This window comes from Fulmarus glacialis, unplaced genomic scaffold (assembly GCF_000690835.1).
Source record: "Fulmarus glacialis isolate BGI_N327 unplaced genomic scaffold, ASM69083v1 scaffold2661, whole genome shotgun sequence".
Lineage (NCBI taxonomy): Eukaryota > Metazoa > Chordata > Aves > Procellariiformes > Procellariidae > Fulmarus > Fulmarus glacialis.
Genome location: NW_009193207.1, coordinates 65,010 through 87,842, shown reverse-complemented (window position 1 = coordinate 87,842; position 22,833 = coordinate 65,010). Strand labels below are relative to the sequence as shown.

Genomic DNA, 22,833 nt, shown 5'->3' with positions numbered 1-22,833 from the left:
TCTTGTGACAGCTATAGATATGATGGGAAAATAAGCAGTTTTCTCCAGACCTTTTTGAGTAATACAGTCAGAAGAAACAAAGGTTCACTTCTTTCCTTTTCTGCAATAGCTGTAATTTTCACATTGTGAATTTGTATATTGTAGATACATATTAAGTTAGAAAATGACAAGCATTGTGATGTTCTCAAATGTGCAACTACTGTCCAAAGTGTGTAGATAGCATTACAAGTCCCTGCATTCACCCTGTGATCCTGCTTTGCCAAGCAAGATATTTGGGGCCATGCTGCAAATATAGTCTGGCATATCCCTAGTGAGTAGGAGCCAAACTCTCTGTTCAGCCCCATTTTCAGAAATTACTTGACTCGAGAGTGCACAAAACAAGACAGATTTTGTTTTATGTGATAACGCTAGCTGCAGAGAGCTCCTGTGGCTCTGCACAGCTATAGCTCAGCTTCAAAAGCTGGTCATTTGGGAGCAAATAGATGCCCTCCAGTCTCAGCTGGCATTTTGTGCCCCTTTTACTCTCAGTTCTGTCGTCGTGAATGATACTCAGTTAGTTAAATGTACTGCTGCTGCTCTGCAAAGCTGCCAGCAAAATCTTTGTAATGAGATTAGATAACGTACAGCCTTTTCCATAAGAAATGCTCTCTAGCTTTGGGTGTTTTCTACTTAGTTCTGCTAATCTGGCTGCTGATACTGAAAATGCAGACCCTTCTCATTAGAGAGAGTCCAAATTGCATCCAAACTATGGCCCTGATTTTACAGAGTTCTCCTTTTCTTCAGCGCTCAGGGCTCGATCCCCATGTTACTAGTGCGGGTTGCTGGGAGCTTTGCCTGAGGACTCATCGCAGGGATTGAAACCGCATTTGGAATGTGGCAACTGTTTACAAGCACAAAGCAACACCAACACACGAGCTGCGTTATCCATTGAAAACTGCAGACAGTTAGTTCTAAGAGAGGCAGAATGAGGCTTAAATCAGTTATTAAAGTGTAATACCTGCCCTGCTCCCTCATCATTGTTTCCAGAATGGGAGTAATTATTCCTCAACTGTTTCTAGAAACAAATTCATTCTTTTTCTTTTGGTGGGTCATAAGTAAAAACAACTTTTAGGGTTATTCTTGCACGTAATGGGAAAAATCAAGCCTTTCATTTATTAAGATGACAGTCTTATCAGTGTTAAGTCTGCATTACTGTATTTACCTTTATGCTCGCCCTGTGAGGGGAGCTTTTGGCTTCACTTTCCGAGTCACTGAGCACAGCTCCAGCTGTAGTCAGTGGGAACGAGGGGTGGCTCTGGCAAGTCAAGTCACACTAGCAATTAGCAACTCCTCTAATGGGTGCTTCCCTTTTAAAGGCTGCTCTAACAAAGCTGTAAATACCATTCCAGAGATCATGGAGAGCTCAGGTCTGAAGCTTTAACTCTTATCAGACTTAAACAGTTTAACATGAAAAAATGAATAGTATGGGCCTTGAGACAGCTTTCATTTTCCAGTAGTAGGTTATTGATTATTCGGATTATGCAGTCAGGCATTGAAATCCTTCTTAAGAAGCAGTTGCCATCACCTAATGTTCATGTAGCATATGATTTCCTTTATGTATAAAACCACAGTGTTTAATTGGAATCAAGGCTAGAAAGCTATATAGAGTCTCTCTCAAAATGTCTAGAGTTTAATATAGGATAATTCCCTTTCTACAGAGGATGTTGTTAAAAAAAATCTTAGAAGAAATTCTATAGCAAGGACATGAATATTACAAAATTCTAAAGGATTGTCCAAAAAACTTGTGGAATGATTATCACTGTCTAATATTTTCTATATATCATGTAAGCGTCAGTATCTTCAGTGGATAAGTCATTCTGGTGCTCTGTATTCCTTAATGGAATGAATGACTTTGTTCACAAAGCTTAACCTCCATGAGCTTCAGTTGCCCTTCTGGTATGTAAGAGTGATGATACTGAGCTGAAATACTAGGAGTGTCGTATATTCTTTACTAATTATCCTGTAAATTTTTTAATGGAAATTGAGATTTCTTTAAGAGACACAGGAAAAATCTTTTTGCTCATAGAAGTGCTTTCGTAAATATTTAAACATTTATGTAACCTTTGAATATTTTAGCAACATTTACATTAGTGTAACAGAAAGGGGCAAACGGGTTTACACACCAAAATACAAGATTCTGAACCTGCTGAATACAAGCAAGACGTCTACCATTACCATATCTCCTCATTTCTGTTCAGTCTTAAAGTTCTGTGATGTTTTAAACCTCAGGATGTTTAATTAAGGGCAAACCACACAGACTTCTACCTAGAAAATGGACTGATGCCTCACAAATTTTCAGTGTTCATAAAGTTGACAGGATTGCCATGTTAAAAACTTTCCTTTTTGTCCTTCAGAACTGTCCTTCAGAGACTGGGCTGATATCTCCAGAGGTGAAAAACCACTAGGAGAATAAACAAGCCTAGACTAGAGTAGACTCACAGAGTCAGTACCACCACTCATTTATTTTTAGGTCTTATAGTTGTCGTTCTTTCCACTCCTGTGTACAACAGATACGAAACAGAACAGACAGTTTTTTGAGTTCACCATCTTTTGAAAGACAGTCTTAGCGTATATTTGACATGAAATTTGTCTTTTGTAAACTATCTGCCTCCACCAGTAATTGAATGAAGATTTCTCAGGAATCTGTAACAGAATTTAACCCAGCAAAACTGATATTCTTACAGAAGCATCAACAGCCCTTTTATGGCTGCGGAGTCCAAGGCAGTACGTTGTCACATCCTTTGTGACAAGCAGCTCATGCTCCCTTCTTGCAATTCTGCAATGCAAAAGTCATGGTGGGATCAGGACCTTAATCTGAAAGGAGTAAGTAAAGAAAGACCCAGAGGTTCTGTATTTGACTGGTAAGGGTACTAGGCATCTCCTTAATATTCATGGCAGCTAATCTGTTCGTTACCAGATGGAAAGGTACGTTCACTCCCCAGACCACAAAGGCACATAATGCCATAGGTAGTGATTCAGGAGTGACTCTCTCTTGATTTCCTGGCAGTAGTTTTCTCTGTCAACTCAATAAAATGTGATTTGTTGCAGAGAGAATCTATCCAAGTCATTTGGAAAGGCAATGGCCTTTGTTACAAAGGGGCACAAAAATATAAGGCCAGAAAAAAGAAAGACAAAGAAGAAACCTCTAGGGAATTGTGCTTAGCCCTGTCTTTTGCTGTCTAGCTTCTTTATTTTAGTTTTAATCTGGAGAGAGAAGTTATGAAAGTAGAAAAAAGGGGGAAAGTAGCTGAATGCAGCTTAATAATGAAAGGAACTGCTGAAATAGCATCAGAAAGCTCTTTAAAATGCAAAACTTCTTGCTGATCTGCTACGCAGAATAGAAAAAAACCAACCACTTAAAGGTGGTGGCTAAGCAGGCTTTCCCTTCATCATCTCTCACTTCTTCTGATGCCAAAGACAAAAAGCACTTTCGGGGAGAAGATATTTTCATAGTAAAAGCATAAATACTACAGGAGATGAGAGACAGATCAGTGTTCACAGAGTCTGCAGCTTCTATTAGAAACTTCCTTAGACTACTGTGGGCAGGACTCGGAGATGAGAGCCAGTCATTGTACTGTTCAGTGACCTTCCAGAAGCATTGCAAAACCCTGGACGAAAACAGAGAAATACTTTTATCTATCAAAAATGCTTAAACAAAAATACCTTTTTAATTAAAAAGAATTTGAGTTCTAATATGACCCAGTTTAATTTATTACTCTTTTTAATCTCCCTTCTATCCTTCCTCCATGATTCCATGTGACAGTGTTTAAGGTTGTCCCTACCAGTCCTGTGTTTCCACCTCTTTTAACCCCATATGAGAACAGACAAAATAGTTTTGCCAAATCTGTGTTGAGTAACTCCAAAAACAAGTTGACTGTGATACTATTTCCATCTGAGTTAATCTGAGCTAAGAGGGTCTGTTGTTGCACCACATAACTCCTACCCTTTTTTTGTGAGGGGCGTCTGCTTAGCAAATCAGACCTTATGTGTGGCTTGCTGATGTTGTAAATTGTAGCACTCAGTACATCTGGATTTGTTCTCTGAGGCTGAGAAATCCTTTTTATTTATTTTTTAACTGACACTGTGTGAGACAAGGATAAGGGAAGCAAACCCACTTGCTCTCATTCTGCTAGCTTGCTATAGCTAAGCTTAGCTGAGATGTGTTGCTTACAGAAGCTGTAGACTATGGAATAGCTTTCTTGGGAAGGCGTATCCTTAATCCTGTTCATATGGAGAGCACACACACATTGTGAATTAGATGATAAGATACTTTCTCCCTTTCATCCCCTGTATAGCACTAGTTGGGAAGTCTGTTGCCTTTCTTTGTCAAAAGCAATCAATGTTGCTTCAAGAATGGATACCTGAAAGCACAATAGTTAAAATGCATACAGTAATACAATAGAATATAAGCTTTGCTCCTCCTGCACTCTCTGTGTGCTACCTCTTTATCAGAAATACAGGAACAGAAGAAAGAGCATGTGTAAGGACATTAGCAATACTTGTACTTGGTGAAAAGAGTAATGTTTTTCTCAATGCAAGTCATAAAGACCTGCCACTATTGCTGATGCATGTCCAGTAATAAATATTAACCTGTAGCAGTTTTAAAGGCTGCATGGTAGCTACAGCAACCACCTCCTTAGGATGCTGTATATGTTTGTTTAGCCATTTGTTTGTTGCATACCCATGAAGGCATATAGCAGCTTTACAAATACAGATGGAGATTGGATCTCAGCCCAGAACCATTTCGGAATTGCAGTTTTGCTACTATTGTTACTGTGGTTTTTCCCTGACAGTCGCATTTGTTCTGTTACTGACAATATTGGGCTTTAAATAATATTAAATCATACATCTAGACCAGACCTGGTCAGTCTGAAGCTGAGTATGTTATCAGAAATCTTTTATCAGCGTGTGCACATGGTTTCCTATGTGCATAAATAAGCAACTGTACATCTAACTCAGAAAGTTCATTCATTTGTCTTTGGGGTGAACTCCGTAGAAATGAATGGGATGGAACCACTTTCAGGATGGCAATAGCTACTGCTCCAAGCAGAATTAAATTAGATCTTACTGACAAGCCTCCCAAAAGCTTCTGCTCAAAGGAAGACAGGGCTAAAGAACAAAGAGCCATATCTGAAGCTGCTTTGTCAAATGTTCCGGACATAGGGTCTTCTCCCCGAGGCATGCTCACTACTTCCCGTTTGGCTCTAGAAGGTGTTCTGTGCTCCAAGTGCAGTGCAGTTCTCTGTTGCTGACCAACGCTCCCTGGGTTGTGTTGTTTACACCAGTGAGGGAAAGTGGTCAGAAAGAGTTGAATTGATTTTCCTGAGGTTACAGAGGAAGGCAGAAATTAGAGTCTGTGTCAGCCAGGACTTCCTTGTACCCTGAACTTCATTAAGGATGTTGTGCCATAGGTAACATTCATACGTGGTACATTATTTAGATGTAAATTCCTTTTAGCTTCAGCCATCTAAGAATTAGGTATCTAAGGTCTAAGATACTTCGCAGGGTCTCCGTCTCCGGTGGAGAGACACAGACAGCTTCAGGGAGAGGGGTAGTAACACTGCCAAGCATCGAGAGAGGAGAGTCACCCGCTGGCCATTCCTGTTTCCATGCAACTGAGACAACAGCGAGACAACGGGCTTACGGTAGACATCAGCAGCTCAAATATAGGAGCTGAATGCCCCCAACACGTCCTAGCAGCTGTATACTGCTCTAGGCAGAAATGCCTCCGTGATCCGGAAGACAAGGCTGTAACTCCTGACATGTAGCTCTTGCTTGCCTGTGCGGTTGGAGTTGTTTTCATGAGAAACATTTTCATGGTGTTCCTCTCCCAGGGTGAAGCTGATGCAATAGCACCATAGAAAGAAAGAGCAGCCCGTCTAGGAAAAAGTTCTGAATTACTGCATGGTATTATATATTATATTATGCACCTCTGCTGCATAGTACTTTTAGATTAGATCAAATAGTCATTCTGAAACAGCCTAGCGTGAACTAAACCCCTTTCTGTACTGCCATTCAAGTTAATACATGTAAAAATAGGGCATGCCATTCATAGTGATAAAATGAAGAAATTTCTGCCACCTTCAGACTTTTAACCCTATGTTAGATGGTCTGAGGGAGAAGCCTAAACGGACAGATGGGTCAGATATTGTAGTATGTAGTACTGTTTTCAGTCAACAGAGCCTAGTTACAGCATAATCCTCTTAGAGAATGAGCCATAGAAGTGTTTGTATTATGTTCTCTGAAGTTTCCTTTTGCAGTCTCGCCATCAAATATTTTACCAGAATGTTAGCAGTGCCTAAACCTGACAGAGGATACAAACGGGATGTGTATGTCAAACTGGGAACAGTTTAGCTCCTGTATCTGTGGTCACAGAGGACATCCATCTGTTTGATTAGCCTGGAGACATAAACATTTCCAGCTGATGATCTTCATTTGAATAAAATGATATTGGGAATGGGAGTGGGAATAAAAGGGAGCAGATGATAATTTAAATGTATGCTCAGGTGGGGAGACGCATTGCCACCACTAACGATACTTGTTATGGGTGATGAAATAGAATTCTGTCCAGATGGGAGCAAAAGCAGGAGTTGAAGAGATCTGCTGGGTTTACTGTTAATTTCTGCAGACATACCAGCTCATTTAGTAATGTAACAGCTCCCATTGCTAGCCACTTAATGTATGATTAATGTGCCACAGGATTTCCCCAGACATTTATGACACCTTTAGGAATAGATATGACAATGACTTTATCACATGGAGTCACTTCATACTATCTGCATCCCTCCTAATGATTTATATATTCAGGAGTGATTTTATCACTGGTACTCAGTAACGTAATAAATGAGAAAACTCAATGGTCTGTAAATTACAACATTGATTAAAGAAGTGATTACTGATATAATTCTTACATGACTATGATAATGCTTGCTTATATTTCAGGACAGCATTTACATGTTAATGATAAATCTACTGCAGTGTTTAGAAATACTTCACAGCTTTAATCAAAGTGTAAACATTTATAAACAGATAATGTTTATTGCGGAGGAAATGAGTAGACTTCTGTTACTCTTCAGTGGATGAAATCCACTTCAGAGCCAGCTTTGTCTTGATAACTGAAAGCAGCGTCACCCCTGATGAAGGTACTGTTTGGTTTGCTGCTTGCCTCTATTGAGACCTGTTTTGGTTTGTTGGGTTCCTTTTGACCAAGCTGTGAAGGAGCCTTTCTCATTATAAATTCCACAGCACTGTGATCGGCTAGTGGCTCACTGCATAACAAACAGAAAATGAACCACCAGCTTCATAAATAGTATCCAGTCTTTAGGCATCTCCAGCATAATTATGCCTCCTGAGCCAACGAAGGATTTTTGTGTTCAGCTGCTCCTATTGTAAAAGGCAATCATTAACATACATAAAGAGAAGGGAGACTTTTTTGTTTGGTTTTGTTTTTGAGATGCCAGGGTTACACTTTGAGCTTGTTTTGTCGCAATGATTGCCTTTTCTTCTTTCTCTCTCCACCCCCCTTAGGTTTCTGACAGATGTGACTATGTTTTTGTCAATGGCAAAGAAATGAAAGGCAAGGTGAATGCGCTTGTGAACTTCACGTATCAGTATCTGAGTGCTCCTCTGCAAATCACAGTCTGGGTTCCACGCCTGCCTCTTCAGATCGACATTTCAGATACAGAACTGAGCCAAATAAAAGGCTGGCGAGTCCCAGTTGTTTCCAACAAAAGGTGGGTTTGAGTTGCTAAATTTCTTGGGTGTTTTTGTAAAATGAATGGAGTTGATTTTAACTCTCAGCAAGAACAGCTCCAGCACCTGTACCCAAAATGCAGCATCTTTCCCTGAGGAACAGCAGTACTGGAATCCCCAGCTTTGCACAGGACATCTGCAGATAGAATAAAGCTTTTAAAATTTGTGGGAGTTTTGCTTCTGTGCGTGTGTCCTGTGCAACAGAGTACAGTGTGGTGCTCTGGTTGTTGTTGTTCGGACATACCAGCTTAGATGAAAATGTAGTATAGTCCATTTGTATGGTCCTTCATCGTGCTAGGTAGCCATGAATCAGCAATGGTCCAAAAAAATAGAAGGGAGGACAGTTATTTAAGGGGGTACTCTCCATTAGCACTCTAATGTTAGTTTTCACTAATGTTCTTGAAAACATTTCTTGATGCTTCATTTTCTTATGAAAAAAGACCCACCAGAGACAGTGATGATGAGGATGAAGATGAGCGGAAAGGAAGAGGATGCACTCTGCAGTACCAGCATGCCATGGTGCGAGTCCTCACACAATTTGTAGCTGAGGATTCTAGCCCTTGGGGTCAGCTGAGCTACCTGCTGGGCTCAGATTGGCAGTTTGACATTACAGACCTGGTGATGGATTTTATGAAACTGGAGGATCCTCACATTGCCAAGCTGCAGGAAGGCAGGATTTTGATCGGACGGGAAGTAGGAATGACAACGATGCAGGTACTGTGCTCTAGACTGCCACATTCTGCCATTCCCATAGAGAACCTGTGTATGGGCATAAATCCAGTACAGTGTTCTGCTATCTTGAAATAGGATAATTTCCCATTACATTCCTGTGATCTTCTAGAGTGTCACACAGCATTAACCCAATGACAGTGATCCAAGCTAGAGGTGGTCCAAGGCATGCAGTATGGCCAGGAGCTGGAAACCATAGAGCCTTCAGAAATCTTTAGGAGAGGCATCACTTCCAGGCTCAGTGAGAAGTCAGAGGTCTTGCCCCACATGGATGCAGGTTACCACCAGTCAGCTGATGAGCACCATTTTGACTTTTTGAGACAGAGATCTTTAGATTGTGCCAAGTTTCTTTTGACTTATTTAAACATTAATTCAGGAAAAAAAAATACAACCTGGTTAATAACCCTGAAAGGCACAGGTGGCCAACACCATATCCCAGTTCTGCTCCAGCAGAATCCTTACTAAAGCCAATGCACAAAGAGTGAATATAGCTAAGCTAGGCTGTGGATATGAGATGGAGAAGGTGGATAAGACAGTATGTGCAAGAACTAGCTATCCTTAGTTCCCTAAAGATAGCAGTATGGCCCTTAGTTTCGTTAAAGGGAAGGATATCCTACTACCTTAATGTTCCATCAGAAACAGAAAAGAGACAGAAATGAGAATTTCCAAGCAAAGAAGTGAAGGACAAATCCTAGATATTGCTAACCTCCCTTTGAAATGGTTGGAAAGTAAATCTGATGAGCTCATCTGGGACACAGAGTAACGGGAAGAAAGGGAAAATCGACTCTTCTAGTGAAATGATGCAAATAACACAAGTGAGATAGTATATCTCTCAGTATTGGATGCAATGTTCTCATCCATAACCTCTCTACTGAATGTTTTTCTGACCCTGCTAATGAAATCAGACTGCCTTTTCAGTGTGCTCTGCCGCTTCATTTCCATGCATAAAGCTTTGGAGACAAGAAGGGATGATGACCTTAAGAAAGGTTATTTTAATTGATCAGCCTTTTCCTAAGTTGATTCTGTTGTGTTTCTCCAAAGGTTTTGTCTCCTCTGTCTGACTCCATCCTGGCAGAGAAGACAGTGACTGTGCTAGATGACAAAGTGACCATAACAGACCTTGGAGTCCAGCTGGTGGCTGGACTTTCACTCTTTCTTCAGCCAAGCGCAGCAAGTAGTCGGGCTATTGTGGCTACAACCGTTGCCCAAGAGCTGCTTCATACTCCTAAGCAGGTAGTGTACGCTTCATATTTCCTGTTGTTGCCTTTTGGGATGGGTCAGTGTTTTATCAACGTGAAGTACAGATGATAGTTCATAACAAGTTTAGAAGTTAGACTTTAAAGTGTAGGTGTAGTACATGTCCATGCTTTTCTCCAGAGGTACTCTGGAATTGTCTTCTCATTTCTTCCCTTCAATTATGGACTTATCTGCAGTAAAAGTTCTGACTATACTGAAGTTTATATTATTTACATTTGTAATACCCTTTCTTTAAATGATGCAACATCTGTTATTTTTGCAACACAGGCAGTCTTTGGACAGTGATCCTTGTTTGCTATATGAGCATGCCCTTGTTTTCCATGCCAGAGAGCACAGAGCTCTGTGTGTCACAGCAATTTAATATTTTGAAGAGCTATAAAATAGAGGCAGAAGATAGCCAAATACATTTCTTTTCCCTCCTGGAGTCATGGCAGACTGCCAGGCTCCTCTCTCCTTTTATTTTTTAGATGGATTTTGGGGGGTTTGTCATTCAGTTCATGTGCTGATCCTACTTAATTTAAGCCAGCAAATTCCCATCTCTGTAAAGGGAGTCTTTCAAGCAGAATGTTTCAGGTCACAACCCACATGGAAAAGAAGATTGGAGAATACCATCAGATCGAGGCAAACAGTTGCTCTGGAACAGATTAAAAACAAGGGTCAGTAGCAGTGGAACAAGCTGTATGTTCATTGCTCTTTCAGTCAGTTGATTTGAAGAGTGGGACTGGAGACTGTGCAATTAACTCTGTCCACAGCTACTCCTCTCACAGAAACTGTATTTCATCTCACATAGATAGGGAGAGATCTCAAGTCAAGTTTTATGGCCCATTTTCATGATTATTGCTACCTAATTTTCTGGAACATAAAAATAATTTAGATTATTTTATAACTTAGTGACAGGAAAATGTCCAAACTAGATGGACATGCTGCCCATCTGTTCCATTTAGTGCGTCCTGTAAACATAAAAATGTTATGTAATTAACCCGTTTATACCCTTCTCCAGGGTTTAGAAACCATGTCTGACATATTGTCTTCAGACAAAGACTGTAAAAGCAAAAGCTAAAGCATGCCTAACCCAATTCTGTAATGTAGGACAGAGCACCATTTGTCCTGCAGCATCACTGGAGGAATCATGGCTTTGACTGCAGATAAAAGAGCTTGTGTATCTGGAAAGGTTGCACAGATACATTGTCAACTTCTCAGATTTATAGGTAATCTTCCTGAATATGCAAAGAAATTTATCAACATCGGGTTATGGCATATTATGACAGGGCATTTCAGTAGTGGACAACATGACATCTCATATTGTATTATGACATGGTGGTATGATATGACATGTCATTATATATCACTACTATTGGCAAGTTATGAAATAATACAAAAGAGTAAAAATGTGTAAACGTGATTTGTTTTGAAATTATTTTTCCCAGCATCTGTGTTATGGAACAATTTTAGTGAAATATTTTGTTGAAGCTGTTGTTCTTTTGCAAGACAATTTCAGTTTCCTCAGAGTGGCACATTTCTGATACAAAGTGACTTGGCGTATCAGGCGCCCTTTCTGAGCAATGCTTTTGCTTCTGGTACTGCTGGGCAGTGTGGGATGCTGCTGTCCCTACTGTCCTCTTCCTGGGCCTACAGATAGCACTACTGCATCATGTTCACTGAAGATACCAACTGTAAAACAGGAGGCAAGAGAAAATCAAGACCTTTTTTTCTCAGTAAAAGAAGTTTAAAATCTGTTGTTTCTTCTCCAGACTCCATCTGGAAAAAAACCAGGACCTAGACTCTATTAGAAGGCAGTGGAAAACCTTCTCTGCACCAGGATCTGGAATGCCCAAGGAAATCTGGTTGCTTAGTAGCAATCCCAAATTAGTCAGTTTTTCCTACGCCTCCTATGCACGGCGTCTTCTGTCCCAAACATACAGCAACATGTTCTTGTGGAATCCCACTTCAGTCTCTGCCTCTCCTCCCAGCTCCTCCAGTCTGGAGCCTGGCCACCCCCATTGCCTCTGCTTGTCTTCCCACCACCTCCTCTTCTGGAGAAAGAGAAGTGTCCTGCCTGCTTCCCAACTGAAGGCTTTGCTGGGAGCATCACTCCTCACTTTGGGGAATCTGTGAGTGTCAGTTGCTGCTGAAGCACTGTGAGCATTTGCAGTCCTGATCCTGACCTGGTCATGCCAGGTCACTGTGGAACCTGAGCACAGTCCCTAGTGACTGGGGCACTTTGGCAGTGCCTTCATCCCAGAGGCCTGAGCTAATTCCAGACACTGTGCAATTCACTTCCTACTTTACTGTAAGCCACTCATTTGTTCTCAGGCCTAAATCTTACTTAGCCTCTAGACAGGGTTGCCCAAGGAAGGGCTGTTGAGAAGAGACCTTAGGGACTTTGCATTTGCATCACCCAAAAAATAAGACAGGAATAGATTTCACACTACAAAATACATTGAAGGAAATATTCTTAGCATAGGCCTGTAGAGTCACATATATCTTCTCCTTCCATTTGCAGTTTAAATGGAAGATGTAACATTTAAGTCACTTGCCCTTAGAAGAATTAATGCAAATGTAGGAATGCTTGTGCTAAATTTTGCAAGAAGTGACTCATGGTTTGGAGTATATCAGCTGAGATCCTTACTGAGCTGGAATTTCAGAAGGGAAATGCTGAGTGTTTTCTGCAAATCAAGCCCTTTTGAAAGAGGGTTTTTTTCAAGAGGGCAGCCCAGAACTAAGCATACACTTGAACGTTGCAAGGCCTTCATTATTTAAGTGTGTCTTTTCCTCTCAAACAAGTTAATAAAAAGGCCCAAATAACGCATGCAAACCTTACTGGTGCAACTGAAAAACAAAATAACAGTTAAGATAGCTGAAGGTTTTATGTTTTCTCAGGAATGATTGTGTATGTCTCAGCATTGTTATATGGAAAGAACAGTCAATGTGTTCTTAGTCAAATGTTTTCCTTGGCTCCACTTTAGCACCTTCAATAGCCAAGCTTCAACATAGATTAGCAAATGTCCTTGGGTAATTGGTACTCTGGCAGGCGCAATATTGTCCCTAGCAGATTAAGCAGTACATCTGTATAGTGCAATGGAAGGCATAAAGCATTATACAGATTGTGCCATTACAGATCTTTCAATATCATAGGAATGGATTCAGTATTTTTGCTGTGACTTTCTTTCAATGAATATAATTACTAGATTAGTTCCTTGATTATCATGACCGCACCATGTCTGCATTAAGTAGCACAAATCAGCCAAAACACCAAGTCCTGAAACGTTGGCAGTTTCTCCAAATACTTAGCAATCTAAAGAGGATAAGCTAAAATTTTTTATCTTGGATGCCTTAAGTTGGGTATCTTTTTCTATAGTTGGGCAACTAATTACCTGAGGTGACCTTTAGGGATGCTGAGCCCGTACTTCCTCTTTTTTTAAATCAATGGGGAGCTCATTGGCACTGAAAAGTGGATCAATGATTTACATGCCTAAAAATAAATGCAGGTTGACCAACTTTTAAATATCAAAGTTGAAATATCTTCTGAAAATTTGGAAACTGTAGCTGTGAGCAGTCTATTTTTAGTGGCCATCTGCTCAGGTAGGGAAGCTGTTCCATTTGGCTTGCTGATGGTTGTTAAAATCAACACTGCCATCTTAAAGGCTTCTCCAAAATGTAAATAAAAGAAAACCTACAGTGTTTAAGTGTTTTCTGATCTGAGTGAGCTTCAAGGACTCTTAAATTTCAGCTGGCTCTGCAGGGAAACTCACAGTCATATCATAGCTTTTTCATCACTGTAGGGCATTGCATGTGGTCTAATGAACTGAAATAGAAGAGTGGGTAAAATAAAAGAAAGAAAAAAGGAAGCCTTTCATAAATAGCTGTGTGTATTAATATATCTCTCAGTGCTACTGGAAAACTGCAGACATTTTCTTAGGGAAAAAAGAGCAATGTTAGCACTTTCGACAGGCTAAGTTCTTCTCTTTCACATGTGTAGCTCCTGTTGACATCAGTGACAAGACCCAACCGTGTGAGGTCATCACCCTCAGGGGGTGTCCTCCGAGATGTCAGCTCTCCCTCTGATAGGCCGTGAGGGTGCTCAGCACCACCTGAACCACGGCAACAAGCTAGAGTTGCTTGCATGACCCTGCCTTTTGGATTGACACGCTACTGTCCTGTTTTAACTTACGTCCTTCATGCAAACTAGTTCTGGGAGTTCACTGACAGTTAAGTAACAGACATTAGGAGTATTTTTGTGGTGTGGATTCATTACCCCATTCTGGCAGTATAAATTACACTTAAGTTGTATTTACGTCTTCTTTAAACTGACAGAGCAACGTAATGGCTCACAAGTATGACAGAGGAATTAAGCAGCATGGGAAAGGGAGAAAGGATGTATTGTTAGATAAGAATCTGAATTCTTCCCTTGCAAATACAAGCAAATTCCCACTGGAAAGGAATGTCACATTAGCAGATTGGACAAAAAGGAGAGAAAGAAATACACAGTAGGGGAACGCATGGTTTGAATTAATATCTGGGTCTTGGCTGCCTTTCATTTCCACGTCATAACGATCAAGCCCAATTTTACTACACAAGCCACAGGCTTAAAAATAAATGCACATGTAATACTTTGATATTTCATGTGATAAAATTGCTAGGGAAACCCATTTCAGCGTTCAAGTCCCCAGACAGAACAATCAGAGCTGGTCTAATAGAAGCTGCTGAGAACAGTATTCCCTTGCCTTTATCTGAGGGAGGCATGTATGTGTTTTCTGCAGAGCCATCCACCCATCCGTTTCTTTCCTTTGGTGTCCTGCCTCACTCCAGGGCTATTGCAGCTGACCCCAGCAATTGAGGGCTTATTCACAGACACTTTTATTTGTGCTTTAGTGAATGAAGACCATTAAAGGGGCTCTTTATTCTGGGCATGGAATAAAGTCAAATATACTGATCAGTCCTCACGTCGGTGTTTCAAAGCAGCAGAATTCTCTGAAACACAACCAGTCCTACACACTTTAGTCCCCTGTTTTTTGCTTGAAGAATACAAGATAGCGTGCCCTGGTATCAAGCTGACCCCAGCTTTTTTGAGGAGGTATTGAAGGATACTTTGTAATCACTGACTGTGATGCTACAGATGGGCTCAGAGGAACATCCTAAGATAAGCAGACTTTCAAATGCTGTATGATGGCTTAGAGGGCAAAATAATAATCACTGTGGCTCCCAGATTTTCACAGGCAACTCCTGCGAATCCCAGCATAGTGGGACTCATTAGGTCTCTGTATGATGGGCTTCCAAACCAGCTCTGCTTCCTGCATTCAGGTTGCCTTTTGGAGTGTGAGCCTCCTTGTTTTATCTAGGTGGAACAGACAGAGCCAGCAAACAATAGCGTTTGTGGTGACTCACACGGCAGGGTTTGAAGTATTCCAGGTCAGGCAATACAGAGCTCCGCGGGGACTGTTGATTTCTATTAGTGCCATGTTACTTCTGTAGCCTGGTAATTTCCCCTTTGTTTTACCCGCCTAAACATAACAAATGGATGACAAAGGAGATAAAACTATTAACAAAAAGCAAAATGCAATTTTATCCAAGAAGATTTATCAAGTGGCATCTTTGGACTGATAAGCAGCAATGTAATTCAAGGCCAGAAAAGGTGGTGGAACTGCAGCAGATCACGAAGAACTGGCCAACTTGCTGATCTGGCGTGTAGTTATACCTGGAATGGAGGAAGAGAACAGCAAAGGCACAAGCGAAAATGTAGACAAAATGTGTCTTGATAAAGAAAGTTTTTTATGTGCTTAGATGTGTGTTGATTTGATAATCAACAGTGGTTGTGGGAAGCAGTTTCTTTATCTCCTCTGGACTGGATTTTGCTGTCATTAACATGATCTAATGTACATTATCTGACTCACTTCACATCATCACAGTCACCATATAAATCATCCTGTTCTCTAAGCGACACTGGCACTATTGTGTAGTTGTCGTTCATTTGTTCTGGGAGCGCAACTGAGTATGTGTGTTTGTGTGTGCATATGCGAAAGAGAGAGGAAAAGTGGAGGAAAGAAAGACTGGAGAGCCAGATAATCCTTCAAACTATTTGTTTATGCTTGATAATTAATGAACACAAGCATTTGTCACCTCAGTGTTGAGGGCACCAGACTAGGGGCAGCAACTTTGCAGGTAAGAAGGCTCCAATCCATCTTCATCTGCTGATAGTAATTGGAGGACCTTGTCAGAGATTCAAAAGGGATTTATTGATGCAGTACATAGGATTTGCAGAAACAGCTCTTTGAAGGACATGGTACTAAATAATTTCTTTTTTCTTCCTTTTTTTCTTTTTAGCTTTTCAGAATTTATAATCATTTGGGAAATTCACTTCCTTCCCCTGCCTTCAGCTTTCCTTTAACGATGTGAATGAGAGGAGATGATCTCTTGCCAAATAGAATAGTTGGGCTGATACAATATACTTTGGCAGGATTTGAGATTCTGTCCCTCCTTCTCTCATCTGTTTTCTTTCCCTTTCAATTAATACTGTCCGTAGTATAAGCATGACAATGTTGTGTTGTGAAAAAATTGCTTCTTCCTATGAAAAAAGGATCTCTTGGAAATAAAAAATACCAATGCTGGTTGAAAATAATGGCTAAGCTATTGCACACCTCGGTTATCTATATCACATGTGTGCCTGCAAATTTCAGCTGACTCCATTTCGTTTTTCTCTATCTCTGCTTCATAAAACCAGGAATGCAGAATAGTGGAGAAATAGTGTAAAGAATAAAAGTTACAACTTTGTCAAATTCTAGTCATTTGGGCTGAATTTTTCCATGCTGGCTACCTCTTAACCTGAAAGGTGCCTGAGGGCTGTTAAAGCAGAAGGGAGTCAAGATATCTTGAAGACGACAGGAAAGAAGAATATATGGCTCCTCATACGTGTTCCTCTCCAGTGTCTGGATGGAGACCCCAGATCCCTCAGAGGTGCTGTTCTACCACCAATAAAACCTACTTGCATAGTAAGGGCCATAATCAGATCTGGGGCTCTGCAATGCCAGGTATGCTGTGTTTGGCTATTAAGGAATGCACAAAGGATTTAGTAATGTAAATCCTTTTGTGGAGATGTAGAACTATGGAAGTCCTCAGCGGAGCTGGGAGGAGGCACAGGCCTCATAATTTCCAACCTTAACTGTACAAAATTCTGCACTTATTTTCTCATTCTGCTCTCCAAAAGAGAGCACCACTGGCAGATAATGTCAAGCCTGTTGTGATATATGCTTGAAATGATGATGGTGTTTTTGCCTTCCATAGGTTGATGAAAAATAAGTGTATCTTTCACGCCTCCCAGATGGTACACGAGGCTGTCCTCTTGTTTTAGGGAGAAGGAAGGCAACAGGGTGTTGAATTGCCAGAGGAGATGCATCTTCTTCTCTCCACACATATCCATTAAAAAAAAAAAATCCTTTACTTTCCCACAACTGGGTTTGCTGTACTATAGATTTCTATGATATAAATTTAAGCTGTGCCCTGCAGCTTTATGTTTCTGTCTGTTGAGCCATTTCAGGGTTGTTTCTCTAATGAAAGATTAGCTGTTTTAATTTCCTTATGCAGTTCCCTTCCCAGCTTCTGAGCTACCCTGGCTCCGTTTCAGCTGTTTGAAGTGCATTTGAGTCACCAAGAACTTTGCCTTCTTTCCTGTTGTGCCACAACTTATTTTTTCTTCTTTCAGTCCCTCAAGAACTTGCTGATAGCATTTTGGAAATCAAATATTCAGTATAGTCCAACCTTCTGCACAGCTAAATGCCCCTTGCTGTTTTCATTGAAAAGCTTTAAATCTAACTAGAAGGGTAGCAATTCCCTTTGTTTATAACCATAGCGTAACAAATTGCAGCCAATTGTAAACCATATTAGGTTGTAAATTTGTATTATGACTGGACGTTAACAGGGTGGCAATGTTTTTCCCTGATGGTGGTTTTCAGCCCAGTTGTTCTGATGTACCCAAGTGTAAAGTTATTAGGGCCATCTGCGGTTTAAGTCTGGGAAGAAAAGAACTTCAGTTTTGTGTGAAGTTGCACTCCGGCAATCTGCCTGCACGTCTGCTGGCTAAACAGGCAAGACATAGAGCAAATGAAAAAATAAAGAAATCTCCTGCAAAGAAAGCTACTGAGACGTGGAGAAGTAAATATCTATATCATCTGGATGGGATTTCAAATGGCAAAGAGCTGACCTCTAGCTTTGTGTTTGCTTCTAATGATGGCTTCTAACAGTGCTACCTGCAGAGAACAAAGACAGTCCAATTAAATCCAGGCCATTTGTATTTTTGTTGTAGAGATCATACCAGAATCCCCATCCTGCTTGACACAGAAATGCGGTGGACTTTTTAATTACCTCAAGGATAAAGTGCTTTTTACTTAAAACAAACCTTTCTCTTGCAAAATGGCAGTTGTTCTTTGAGTCTTTTTCTTTTGGGTGAATCTTCTGCTCCAACCATTTCCAAGATACTGTGGTAGCTCCTTATTCCTGCTAAGATACTTATGCCTTGTTCAATTTGACAGCTCCCTGTGACATTTGTGCATGGGGAACATGAGGAAAATAAGTGTTCTGTCAAGTGCCTCCAGTAATTTTTCTAGTTTGTCTCTTTCAGATTTTGTATGACAGGAATGACTTTCTTTATAAATCACATAAATTGTAGCTTGTTAATGGGTACTTTGGTATTACGGACATCTCATATCAATTATTTTATATGTTCTTTTGCAAAACATTTGCAGGAAGGATAACAGTGGAACCTTTAGTGAAAAATGTGACCAATTTTCCGCCCCATCAGTTGAAGCTTGGTTTGCTTTAAATGCAGTGCAGAGCCATTGTCTTCCATTTCCTGCAGCTGCCTTTCAGATCTGAGAGATTGATGAGCTGCAATCGCTTGAGCTGTTTTATTTAAGACCCTGTCTTTAACCATATCCCTCTCCTTTCAGGAAGCTGTAGTAAGCACCTGGATTCAGTTCAGCGACAGCTCTGTTACTCCGCTGGACATTTATGACTCTAAGGACTTCTCCCTTTCTGCTGTATCATTAGACGAAGCTGTTGTCTCAATCCACCAGAACGCTGCCTTAAAATGGCCAGTTGTGGCAGCAGAAGGTGAAGGTCAGGGCACGTTAATCAAGGTGGACATGGTGATTTCTGAAGCCTGCCAAAAGTCCAAGAGGAAAAGTGTCCTGGCTGTGGGCAATGGCAACATCAAAGTCAAGTTTGGCCAGAATGATGCAGACTCCGATACAGGTGGAGATTATGATGCTGATGAGATTGAAAACCATGCTAGCGACCGGCGGCACAAAGTGTCAGATCAGGAACGGTACGGCCAGGATGGACGATACTATGGTAGCTCTTCAGCAGAGCGAGAGGAAGGTGCCATCAGGAAAGTCAGCACCACAGCAAAATCCGTAATAAAAAATAAAGTCATTAAAAACAACAGGCTGGATGGTGGCAAACTCTCAGACGATAGCCAGCTGCAGAACATTCCTATAGACTTCACCAACTTCCCTGCTCAAGTAGACCTCCCAAAAGGCAATGCGGGCATGGAGGAAAATGACCTGGTGCAGACACCTAGGGGCCTTAGCGATTTGGAGATCGGGATGTATGCTCTGCTAGGGGTCTTCTGCCTGGCAATTCTAGTCTTCCTAATAAACTGTGCAACATTTGCACTGAAGTACCGTCACAAGCAGGTTCTGGTGGAAGGACAGGCCACCATGACCCATTCCCATGACTGGGTCTGGCTGGGAAATGAAGCAGAACTGCTGGAGAACACAGCAGATGCATCACCTCAGCAGGATGAACACACAACTATTATTGACCGAGGCTCGGGTTGTGAGGAGAGCAACCAGCTCCTCAATGGCAGTGCCCAGAAGAACATTCAGAGCCAGGTTCACAGGTGTGCTGACTCAGGGGGCAAGCTCGGAAAGGAACAGAAATCTGAACCTTTACATTCGCCGACATCTAAACGGAAGCGGGTAAAATTCACGACATTCACTACCATCCCACCTGACGATGGTTGTCCTACTGTCAACTCAATCCTAAGTAGCAATGACGATGACATTAAGTGGGTGTGCCAGGATATGGACCTGGGGGACTCCAAAGAGATACGAAACTACATGGAGAAGTTCAAAGACAAAGTGTAGCTCCTTGCTGGTTTTTTCGGTTTAACCACACCTTGATGCCTTCAGTTCTACAGTATATATTGGGTCAGAAGAGGGGGAGGGGAAGGAATCACTAGGAGAAATGATGAGGCAGTTTTTATAATCAGGGAAAGAAATTTGCCAAACTGTCCATGGTTTGTTTTTGGTTTTCACTTTGTTTTGTTTTTCCAGCAGTTATTCTGCTACTCATGGATTTAGGAAGTGAAATATAAATAGCAGAAAGGAACAAGGAAATGGTATGACCAGTATGATGAACTGGGCAAGATGAGGTTGTGAAAATTTGTTTTATGGGTCATACAAATAATAATGATAGTAATGTTTCAAAGTACCAAAAATATTTGTAAAAAGAAAAGAGAGAATATAAAAACATGAAAAGAATAAGCAAGAGACAAACAATAACTTGTCTGTATTTCTAATAAAACATCGCAATTATGGACATATGACCCACAAGGACACTTTTTAGGTTGTTACTCAAGCTGTTTCTTTTTATTCCTTCATTTGAAGTGAAGATGTGTCTTTGGCATTACATATGAAGGAGGAAGAAATTACCTGGTATTTTTATTTTTACTTTTCTGTTTGTCTTGTAAGTTGAAACAGAATAATTTTTCCTCTTGTATTTTTCTTTTAAATATCTTAAAACCAGGAAAATTTTCAATTCACTAAGTTCACAGTGGACCAAGAACATTCTGTTTCTAAGTGAGTTATAAATAATCTCCTGTCCTTTAAAGAATTCAGGGGATAAGTATTGACTAATAATTTCCATGTGGTGTCTCTTCTGAAAGCCTAAGCCTCCATTGTTTCACCCTAGCTAGAAATACGTTCTGTTTGGAAGAAGTATTCATTTTACTTTCAGGCTTGGATTTTTTATGTAGTTGTTTGTTTTAAATTTCCACAACCAAAGTTCCCATGTTTCACCAAGGGAAGAAGGTGCTGTTTTATGTTAGCATTTAGAAGTAACAGCCGATGGGAATGCCCCAGTGGTGCATTTTAAGTGTACCTGGAACTGAGACTGTCACAGGCCAAATATGTACAGCCTGGATTTTGGGTTTTTTTGCCAAGTCCATGAATTCATAATTTCGTTCTGTAATTTTCTGTTTATTCTAATGTCACCAGCTCTCATCAAGTTCTGAAAGCGAGAAGAATGGACAGAAAGACATTGATTGTCCCCAAACTTTTATTTCCTTGTACTGGGAGAGCTGGCCTCTGGACACACTGTTGGAAGGGAGGGAAATATTGCTGAAGCAAGATCAAGAAATATCTGGAGCTATTCTATAGATTATTTTTGCCATTGGACCAGCTAAAACTGAAAATTTTAGACTAGATTGTAAAGCTGATGTTTTGAATAAAAAAAATACAAAACCAGTAATAAATCTGAAACAAATATAAAACGGAGTCGTAGATTCATTGTGTAAACTGGCAGAACTGTGTTGACTCAGTGCCAGTTTACACTAGTGGAGGATGCAGATCAAAATCTATACAATGAGGAAACCACTGTCATCCAAAACCTTTTGTAACTGAAAGGAAGATGGTATATCCAGCCTTTTGGAAAGCAGTATTATGTTCTGACTGTTAGCCAGAAGCACTTGCATTGTCCTGTCTTTACCCATGTATTTCTTTTTTTTTTAATTACTAAACTCAGTAGTTTGGTTTTTTTACTTGGACAAAATCAATCCTGCCATGCAGTAACATAGTTGGACGTTTTAACAAGATATGCCTAGTATGCATTGTAGACTGAAAGAATGTAATATTTATTTATACATGTTATACGAATTGTAATTAAAATGCTTTACATGGCTTGACAAATTAACCTCTCTTTTCTGAGGGGAGGGGGCTCCTTCTGTATTGGAGTACTGCATCCACTGCCTAACAGCTGAAACAAAATTTAAGCCGCTTTCTGAAGAGAGGAGAATAGAGATGTATGACAGTTTTTCAGTGCTCTGACCCTTCTTTTGTGAACCGCTTCCCCTTCCCACCCAACATGTGGTGATGATGATGGATGGCAGGAGAAGATAGCAGTCAGGCACAGTTCATGGCAGTGTCACTACTCATCTTGTTCATCTTCATGCCTACCATCAGCACGAACAACTCCAGGACTCTTGCTTCGGATGTATGCAACTTTTGTGCAGCCCAGTCATAATTAATTATGTTGCTTCTTTGATTGATACCGTAGGTTCAGATGGAAGCAAGTTTCACTGAATCACAACTGACATATACAAAGCACCCTGTATCCCAGAGGACCCCAAGTTACAAGCTAAGCACAGTGATGCATCAGCCACACCTCAGGGATCAGTATATCTTCCTGGGAAAACGCAGGTGTCTCTGAGGTGAAAAAGGCATTTACAGCACGGAGCTGCAAAATACAACAGCAGAAGAATGAGAAAGATAGTATGGAGTAAAAATAATACATCCATGGTAGCACAGAATATAGTTTTCAAACTGCATTTTTAAGAAGGCTGTAATTGTGCTGAACAGCCCCTGTAACAGCACATACGAAGAATGGCATCTCCAGTAAGCCAGTGCTCCCGAGCACTTTCTGGTGTACTGGTACAGCACTGGCTGGAGAGGAAAGGGGTAATTATTAAACCACTGTTTCTAGTCCAGGCACCTTGACTTTGCTCTTTCTTTTTGGCAGCTGAGGCTTTATAGGATCAGAAAAGAAAAGCATCTCTCCATCTAACATAAACAGTTGGCTACTGAAAGAAAACCTTGTGAGGAGAATTCATCTTGCTCTGTATTTTCGTGATGATGTGTATGTCTTTCTTGGTCTTGCTACCTCACCCCATTGTCTAAGAAAAGTATTCCACAATGAATGAAAACTGTATTCCTAATTCACTTCCTCTCCAAAAGCTCAAGTGCTTTTTTCAAGAAAGAAAAACGTGTCTTCACTGAAATTGAAAGG

The 22,833-nt window shown here is 40.7% G+C and overlaps 1 protein-coding gene across 1 annotated transcript in view; it reads left to right on the top strand.

Annotated features, from left to right (window-relative positions):
* LOC104071133 (transmembrane protein 132C-like) overlaps nucleotides 1-19,916 on the top strand; it is a 28,341-nt gene extending 8,425 nt beyond the window's left edge. The window contains exons 2-6 of the mRNA XM_009587347.1: nucleotides 7,567-7,772; nucleotides 8,232-8,505; nucleotides 9,562-9,753; nucleotides 18,717-19,221; nucleotides 19,267-19,916. Of these exons, the coding sequence (XP_009585642.1) occupies nucleotides 7,609-7,772; nucleotides 8,232-8,505; nucleotides 9,562-9,753; nucleotides 18,717-19,221; nucleotides 19,267-19,916 (1,785 nt within the window). The 5' untranslated portion in view covers nucleotides 7,567-7,608. The remainder of the gene's footprint in view (nucleotides 1-7,566; nucleotides 7,773-8,231; nucleotides 8,506-9,561; nucleotides 9,754-18,716; nucleotides 19,222-19,266) is intronic.
* Nucleotides 19,917-22,833: the final 2,917 nt, after the last annotated feature.